Source organism: Diorhabda carinulata, chromosome 6 (assembly GCF_026250575.1).
Source record: "Diorhabda carinulata isolate Delta chromosome 6, icDioCari1.1, whole genome shotgun sequence".
NCBI classification, from domain to species: domain Eukaryota; kingdom Metazoa; phylum Arthropoda; class Insecta; order Coleoptera; family Chrysomelidae; genus Diorhabda; species Diorhabda carinulata.
This window is the reverse complement of record NC_079465.1, coordinates 18,437,811-18,447,686: the sequence shown is the minus strand read 5'-3', so window position 1 is coordinate 18,447,686 and position 9,876 is coordinate 18,437,811. Positions and strand designations below refer to the sequence as shown.

Below are 9,876 nucleotides of genomic sequence, written 5' to 3'. Positions count from 1 at the left end.
TTATCAACAAAAAATGATTAGAATTTGTCGGTGATAATTCCGAAACAATAACATTTTCTTTATGATTTCGAAAAATAAACATAGTCTTTTGACATTTAGGCAACTGTTTATACAAAACACTGTAATGTTGATTGCATACATTATACATGTATAAAATTTGTTCAAAAAGAAAAACTATTGAAAATTGCTATATTAAGTTTAAAGTAAAATAATGAAAATTTTAGTTTGGTAGTTGTTTGTGATAAAAAAAATCATTGCTGTGGAAATACTATTGTATTAATATTAATTATCGAAAAATTATAATGTTATCTAATTACATAATAAAAATGTTATCTATCATCCACTTAACAACATCGTAGTTTTTTATGAACATGTTGATTATTATCAATAGTATAGACCAGGGGGCGGCAAACTTTTGAGTAAGGAGAGCCAAAAATTACAATTTATTAGACAAAAATTACAATTTACAAAATTTCGAAGTTTTTAAAGACCTAACCTAACCTAACCACAAAATATTTTAGTGTCAATAATAAATAGTACCTACTCCCATAAACAAAGTTTTTTGGTAGAGAATTGTTCTTTCATTCATAAGAAGAAATATCTATTTATTGATATATTTGTAGTATTTTACAACAAACTAGATAATTTATTTATGTGGAATTGGAAGTAGATGGTTGGGAAAGTTTTCAGGATGTTTGCAGCTTATTTTTATATTCACAGCAAAAGTAGACTCAAAAATAGAAAAATAGAGAACGTTCATTCCTTCACTACCTTTGTTAATAAATTTTAAACACTTACCAAACTTATCACAAGACAAAAGCATTCTATGGACCCCGAAACATTCTGCTGCACTAAAATGGACTTACAAGAAAAAGTTCCAGGAAAATGACACAAATGAGATGTACCTGAAGTGTTTTAGGACTAGGTCACTCCTTTAGAAATCTTATACTGCAAGGTATAAGAATTATTAGCGTAAAAATGCTTTTGGTCAGTTTGGACCTGATATCCTTGAATTCAACCCAAATGATGCTCTTTTAAGAGCTGGAAGGCGACTTGTAGGTGCTCCTGGACAATGCTGCTTGAAGAAGCACCTAATGAAACTAGCTCTAGTAATAAATGACAGTTCAGGTTCTGTGGGAAAGAAGATTAAACTTTTTATCATCTACAAAATATAATACAAACGAGCTTAGAAAATGTTTTGGACGAGAATCTTTCCTGATCCTGTTTCCTTAGAAAGCAACTAACGAGACTAGGTCTACCAATAAATAACGAGTGCAGGTAATGTGGAGAGGAAGATGAAACTCCGGATCATCTAGACGGTGTAGAAAATGTTTTGGACGAGAGCCTTGTAGGAGTAAAAAGAATCAATTCTACACTGGATTCAATTAGGACAGTAACGCGAGGTGTAGTTGCTTCCGATTTGTGATAATCTTTCCTGAACCTGCTGCTTAAGCAAACACCGAATGAGATTAGTTCTAGAAGTAAATAACGAGAGCAGGTTCTGATGGGTTCTAGATAATCTAGCTATAAAATGCTTTACTTTGACAAGCCCGAGTAGAAAATGTTATAGGCGAGAACCTTCTAGAACACTTTCTGTTATACTGTCTAAGGAAGCACCCAATGAAAGTAGGTCTAGCGGAGTCAAAAAGCGTAGTGTCACCTCATTTTTAACAGTCTCCAGAAAAGTCATAGACAGGAGAAAATTATAGAGGCTGTAGAAGTGGACTACTTAAGAAGATGGTGCAGGATATCCAGATCAGAGCATATACGACGAAAAATAGGTCGGGTATACATGACTTCAGAAAGAATATAGACTTAGCAGCTGCTCTGGTGCGGACATGTGATGAGGATAGAGTAGAACTTGTTGCCGAAGAAAGCATCGATGTGTCTACTGCAGAATAGAAGAAGACGAGGAAGACCCTTAAAGACCTGGGAGGAATTGAACAGACCTTGAAAGACAAAGCTATTCAGGAAAACGAGTGGATAGACACTAAAGTATTCAAAATGAAGGATGCGTCAAAGGAAGCCGTAGGACCTACGCTGTATATATTATCTCCAGTGGTGATCATCGGACCAGAGCTATCATGTATTTATAATATTTAAAATCATCGACTACATTTTAGTTTTTGAAATCTTCACCATTTAACATGTTAACAAAACATTAAAATAATTTTGTACGAAAAATGTTGAAGTTTATTTACTTTTTTTAAAAAATTGACCATACTTAACACAATATTTGGGAAACTGCTAATTTGTTTTCAAATAAACCATTGTTTACGCACTAAAAATACCGCCCCCACTCGTCTAATTTTTACCTTATCATCATCATTTCAGCCATCGGATGAGCACTAATAAGGGGCGTAGGTCTCTCTCTATAACATCCGCTGGTCTTTCCAACTTGGGTCATTATTTTAAAAAATGTATATTCAGTTATATCAGAATATACAAAAAAATATTTATTCTGTTGATATTCATGAAAAAAGCTCGTATTAGGATTAGATCTAACTATATATATTCAATTAGGCATAAATCCGGAGACCTTGAGGGATGATTTTAGGCTTGGTTAAATCACATGAGGTTTCCTTCATTATTGGAGATGTTTTTGTTTCAACCATAAAGATAGTCCGTAGTTCCGGGTTCAGATAGATCACTTATCAGCTGATTGCGAATCTTTTAACTATTATTTCCCTTATATATTCAATTAGGGATAAATCCGGAGACCTTGAGGAATGATTTTAAACCTGGCGGAATCACTTGAGTTTTCTATTCCGATCTAATTGCTAATGACGGAGATTGAATGTAATACTGAGCCGTACGCAATGAATAAATTTGATAAAGCAATGTATAGCATCGTCCAATAAAAGAGGGGGCCTAAAAGACGTTCGTCACATCTCCTTCATCATTGAAAATGATTTTGTTTCAACGATAAAGATATTCGAGGTTCAGATCACAGTTTCTGAACGTCGTCTTTAATTTTTCAAATTTAACACACACCTACTGAATATTCGAAAATATTTTCTTAAACAATGAACATAATTCAGAAAATGTAACTGTTTTTTTTTTGGATAACTTTTACAATGTGCTAATATAAATTTTTATTCTGTAAAGTCTGTGTTACCCGTCACTGGTATTAGCTTGACGGATTGTACCTATGTCGCCATTAGAATCTCAAATATTTCGCCGAGTTGTCAAAAAGGTCCAAAACAAGCAATTAACCAAATGTACCTCAACTAACAAGCCCTTAAAGAGCGAAAAAGTTGAGTGAAATCTTGGCGCCGGCGCCTGGCGGACGATTTTGTCCTCTTATCGCGTTTCACAACAAGGAAAATGGCAAATTTGTCGATACCGACAAAGTCAACACCGTCTAGACTTATGTTACGCCACTTTTTGAGACCACCACTGAGGCAATTTTCTAAAATTCGAGTTATTTTGACCAAATAAAAACCAATTAGATTATGAAAACTATAATTTCCTACAAATATCAAAACAGTACAATAATCCAAGAAAATTATTTATCAATAGACTGCCTTTAAATTAGGAGTTTTTTTTCTAAAAAATATTACAATTGTTTGAGAATCATTGTGATTTGTATCCTTCGTAGAAAAGGGATGCCAATCATCTTAGAAACATAATTTTCAATACGCTACGAGTTAAAACTAAAATTATAACGATTAGTTCAGAAACCAGCAGTGAAAAAAGGTTAAAACTGTAGAATATTGATAATCAATGGCGATTTTTTTGAAAATTTTGCTTTATGCTGTACCTACCCCCTTATTTAAAATCTACCCAGTTTCAAATGATTCCTTTTGAAAATAATTTAAAAATATTCGATTTTAGCATGTATTTGAGTGAAATACAGTTTAAATTAATTATTCGTAGATCTGTTTATATTTTCAGACAAGTTTATGATTAATCGGAATGCAACCTCTGCAAAGATCATTCTCTAAGGGTAGTAATATTGAAAGCTTATTTTAAAGACACAATTATAATCTATATTTTCATGAAAATTTGAATTCAAGCTCTACTTACCATCTTCTACGAAATCTTTCTTATGCCGAATCGTGTTTTTTATATTTTGGGGGGTGTAAACTACCCTTCATTAAAAAAAAAATCGAAAATCTCAAATTTTATGTATGTTTCGGTTAAAATGAAGTTTAAATGTTTTATTCTTAAATCTGTTGACATTCTTAAACACGTTTATGATCAATCAGATTTATGCAACCCCTCCAAAGATAATCCTCTGAGGGTAGTAATATTGTAATATCGAAAGCTTTTTTAAAGACACTTATTATGATCTCAATATTCATGATTCTTATACCGAATCGGGATTTTTATATTTTGGGGGGTGTAAACTATCCCTTATTGGAAAAACACTGATAATCTCAAATTTTATGTATGTTTACGTTTAAGTTTAAATGTATCATTCGTGAATCTGTTGACATCTCAAACACGTTTATAATCAATCAAATTCATGCATCCCCTCCAAAGATCCTCTGAGGGTTGTAAGATTGAAAACTTTTTTAAAGACACTTATTATAATCTCAATTTCAAAGAAAATTTGAATTCAAGCTCTACTTCCCCTTTTCTACGAATCTTTCTATGACGAACCGGGCTTTACATATTGTGAGGGGTGTAAACTAACTCTTATTGAAAAAAAAATTTAAAATCTCAAATTTTATGTATGTTTCAGATTAAATGAAGTTTAAATTAATTATTCGTAGATCTGTTGATATTTTCAAACACGATTATGTTCAATCAGATTCATGCAACCCCTCTAAAGACCATCCTCTAAGGGTAGCAATATTGAAAGCTTTTTTTACACTTATTATAATCTCGTTCAAACATTCGTATTTCTTCATATTCGCGCTGGAACTTTTACGTATCTACTTAATTAAATAGAATTATTTTCACGAAAAATTACCAAAAGGCCTTTCGTTTTCTAGGTCCTCCAATCTGGACTCTGATCTGGACATGCTCAACCTTCTCTCTACTGCTGTCAGATTCAATAGAGCTGATAGAGAAAACGGAAATTTTCCGGTTTCGATAGAGGTATAAATAAAAAATTTATAGTTTTCGAATGGTACAAAATTAATAAGAAGCCATTGGTTTGATTTTTTCCGTAAAAATCGAATATTTTCTTGCTAGAAACAAGATTTTCCACCGCACATGCGCTGTATCTAATTTTTTCCTGCTAGGAGCATACGACATCCTATTCCTAGAGGAGTACAAATTATTTAAAATTCATTTTCGTATGGTACAAATCATATCAAAACCAATCATATGCAGTTTATTTAGAAAATAGTTTGTTCTCGTGCCAGGATCGGATTCATAGTGAGTAAAGACGTTGATGTAGATTAAGACTTTGTCGGGTTTGCGAATGACAACATGTTGGCCGATTTATAAGATTGAGGAAAGTATGAAAAAGCCATGTAGACGTCTGACAAGTCTTAGAGCCTATAAAAATTACCTTAAGCTGGTCTTCCAGCTCCACAAGTCGGTCGATAGTGAATGGAGTCTCTTAAGAAACTGTGTTTGTTAGTTAACTGCCGGGATCGGAAAGTGAGGTTATGTATGTCTCGGGCTGACATGCAAACATTGACAAGTCGTAGAGCTTAGGAAAAGTTACCTTAGCCTGGTATTCCAGCTGCACAAGCCGGTCGATAGTGAATGGAGTCTCTTAAGAAACTGTGTTTGTTAGTTGACTGCCGGGATCGGAAAGTGAGATTATGTATGTCTCGAGCTCTCTCGTACAACTTTAATAATACACAAAAAAATATCGGGTAACGAAAATTCGCTAAAAAAACTAAATTGTTTCTTAATTTTTTATTAACCTCCCAAAAATTATATAATTATAAAAGTATAAAGAATTGATTTATATAATACATTAACGATTTACAAAATATGGTAACTTTGAATATATTAAAGACATTATTAGTCTGCTTTCTTGAGTTTACAGCAGAATTAATAAATCAGAAGTGTTAGTTTACGAATTTACACAGATTACAATAAAGTAATTAAGTTAAAATTTCTCGAACCGTTAAAATTCATACTGAACACACTATTTATTTTTACCACTACACTAACACTCACAATTACTCTGTCTGACGCGCGTTTCGATAACCAAGTTATCTTCTTCAGAGACTGAAATGAAACTAATACCTATTTACATAACTTACTTGTTTTATACTAAATTTTCTCATCAATCAACCTTCTACTAAACTATAGAGTGGGTTTTAAAGGAATATGGACAAACGGCCTTCAGTATAAAACAAGTAGGTCATGTAAATAGATATTAGTATTATTGCAGTCTCTGAAGACGATAACTTGGTTATCGAAACGCTCCAGAGAATTTGATTGTGTGTATGTTGGTGATTAGGTTGTTTTTAGTAAATGTTTAAAAGAATAAAAAAAACCGTGATGGATAAGTTTTTATGATTTTAAAAATCTTACAGACGTGACCTCTCATTATCTCAAGAAGCTATTCAAGACATCAGTTTGATAGTGAAAAAATGTTTCCAGAATTGGTTTGAGCGTATGCAATAATGTATAGACCTTAACAAATCGAAAGTCAATTCTCATACATCCATTTGAAGTGAATTCTTTTAGTTTGAGAAGGATTTGAGACCTCAAAATTATTTCTGGAGAAGATTTGAAAATCGAGTGGATTAAGATCGTCAGTTTCATTTGTAAATGAATCACTCGTTTATGTCTTACAAAAAGTATTGTCAACAATACTTTTATTTCAAATTGTAATCTATGTAAACCTTCCACTTAGACATTGTCAAATATTATTATCACAATATATACATCAGGTAATCAAATGTAGTACATCTCATTCGCATCCAATAATCGCTCTTATTGAAAAATCAGTCAGTTTCACTGGTTTTGGTAATTCTTGCGATGGAAAATAATTATTATGTAAGCTGAGATCGATGGTACTGGGTATATTGGTTTGATTTAAATTAGGATTCCATCCCATGTAATAAGGTGAACTACCATAATAGAAATCGGTAAATCTTGAACGATAACTTGGAAAGACTGGTCCAAAGCTACTTGTTAGATCCGTTGGAGAATGCGTGGAAGTTGGAAGGAAATAATTCGAGTTGTCACTATTTCTTGTTACGGAATTATTTTCAAATTGCTGCGAATTATTTGAAGATAGAGAATGCGAAGACGCTGGTGATAATCTCTCATTTTCGGAAGGTGAATCATCTACTACAATGAGTTCGTTTTCTATCGAATCCTTTTTTTCGCTACTTTTTCTTCTTTTACATTTCGCCTGCCCAGTTTCTCTGAAACCTTTAGCGAAAGGATTGTAATCAATTTTTAGTTTGGTAATGTTTTCGTTCTGGTAAGCAGTTACTGCAATAAATTGCGTCTCCGGGAAAACAACAGTTGATTTTCTTGACCAAATAACATCGGTCAATTCATTTTCTCTAATTATCCATATTTTTGGTTGGTACTTGTGCATTGAAGCTAATAGAATTTGTCCGGCTGGGGGTGATACTGAATTAGTAAGTTTGAGTCTGCTAAACTTAATAGTTTGAGACATCCAATAAGATCCTTTCGCTGGAGAATCAGGGTGCGAATAGAAGCGCTGTTGGCCGTGGGCTTCTTCAGATCCAGTTGGAAACCAACCTCCTGATGTCGAATACTTGAATCGAGTTCCAGACACTCCTTCCATTTCAAGAAGAATGTGGTACTTGGTATCCGGACATAAACCATCAACTTTTATGTCTATAGATGGAAACATTCGTCTGAAACAAAAAAATATTTTCATTTTCCATTATTATTGAGTAAAGAAACTTTTTACTTCTCAATATAATCATTATTAAAATTCCAGCAAGTTATGGCAACAGCTTTAAGACACCATCATCAAAGTTTTATTTACTAGCCACCTGTGAAGGGAATTCCCTTACCAACGGCATTCAACAAGATACATAAGAAACAAAAAAAGAGAACTAATACGTGAAAAATGCAAACTAAGACACAGATAGCATCAAATTAGAGCTCCAAAAGACAAAACCAGACTTAATAATGCTATCCAACAAAAAAGAATATCAAGAATAAGACTATAAATGAGATTTAAATGAATAAACAAATGACGAATCAAAGAAATACTTACTATCGAATACGAAGAATAGATTAAAAAAAACAATCGCCTAGAATCCTCCAAACAAAATCCAAGATGGTAAATGGGATGGAAACAAACAATAAACGGAAAGCAAATGGTTCCACAGAACATTTAGCAAATGCTTTTACTGCCTTCGAGAAAGAAACACAAATTGAACAGATTATACCAGCTTGGATATAACCTATTCGAGGTCTGGCTATTAAATAACGTGGCTGCGCGTCTAGAGGGAAGGTATCTAGATATCTTGTCTATGCACGTCCCAAAACACGCTTCCGTTACTATTATAGTATTTGTGCAGTAGCGGTTTGAAAGAACGAATTGTTGATCGTTTTTTTTTTCGACATTAACGGTATCGTGATAACTTAATGGGTTCCACAGAATCAGACTGTCAACCAGACTTACTATTTGTTAGTTTTGTTAAGACTGCGAGAACGCGCTATCTGTGAAGCAGTATTTGGCCAGTAAGCGCACACCAATGCTCGAACACTCGCCGTACTCACCAGATTGGGCACCGTGCGACTTTTTTTGTTTCCGAAGATAACATCTGCTTTGAAAAGGATCCGATTTGAGTCGATGGAAGCGGTAAAGCAAAAAATGTGGCAGAGCTACTGAAGGCCGTCACCAAAAAAGATTTCCAGCACTGCTTCGATCAATGGAAAAAATGTAATATTCTAAAAGATATAATGATTAAGGAGACAATCCAAAGAATATTCTTGGTTTTAACTAAATCTTAAGGAAAATACTACATCAAAGAAAGTAGTAGAAGTCATAATGATCTCCCAACCGGTGGAAGCCCACGTAAATGTCTTCATAGAGGCCATCAGTATTACCAATGAGATGACAGCTATTTGAGAAAATTCTAATGAAAAGATTGAGTATTATAATTGGATATATACACTAAATGTATTCGGATCGGATCAAAAATTTTCTAAAAAATATATTTTCCTATACAGTTCTCTTATTTAGCAAATATAAAAAAATTCTAGTGGAATGTTATTAAGATTCATGGTAGTATGACTTGAAGAACTAAGCACTTGAAAAGTGGACTGAAGCCTGAAGTATGGTTATTTTATTGTAAGATATAACAGAGCGTATTAGAAACAAACTGCATTTTTTTAATCTGATTATCGATGATGAAACAATCACATTTAAAAAAATGTCTCTTTATAATTTGTTAAACCACCGCCAGTGAAAAATACCTCGAAAGATGTTTCTATAGTTTTGAAAAGAAGGGCGCCTATAAAATTACATAAGTAAGATGATCCGTATGTCGGTAAGGGCAGACAAAGAGGCTAAGAATAATGTTAGAAAGACCATTCTGGCGTCCGTTAACACGTTTAATACACTTGACTTATCGTGTACTGAAAAACTACCGCAAAAACTATATTATGCTGAAAGGGACAATATATTAAGATAATACCCCATTTTCAACAATAAAGATTTGATATACAAAATGAGTAGAGCCTGAATCTCCTTCATTTTATGAAGGTATGTGTGAAATAATATGGATATTAATAATGAAGATGAGTGGTAGCCACTGCACCCGATTATCACACTATACTTTAACAATCCGGACTACCTATTAATGTTTGTCAACATAGTATTTAAAATTAATAGTAATATTTGTTTTACCCGTTATATTATAAGTAGTACTGTTTATGGTATTTGTACTTGTTACACTTTATATGGTACAGTTATTCACTTAGCTATGTTCAAAAAACTGGTACATCAAGCGCGCATAT

The 9,876-nt window shown here is 33.1% G+C and overlaps 1 protein-coding gene across 1 annotated transcript in view; it reads right to left on the bottom strand.

Moving 5' to 3' along the window:
• Window positions 1-5,808: 5,808 nt before the first annotated feature.
• Window positions 5,809-9,876, bottom strand: part of LOC130895848 (T-box transcription factor TBX6-like) — a 31,280-nt gene continuing 27,212 nt past the window's right edge. The window contains exon 4 of the mRNA XM_057803406.1: window positions 5,809-7,757. Coding sequence (XP_057659389.1) covers window positions 6,833-7,757 — 925 coding nt within the window. The 3' untranslated portion in view covers window positions 5,809-6,832. The remainder of the gene's footprint in view (window positions 7,758-9,876) is intronic.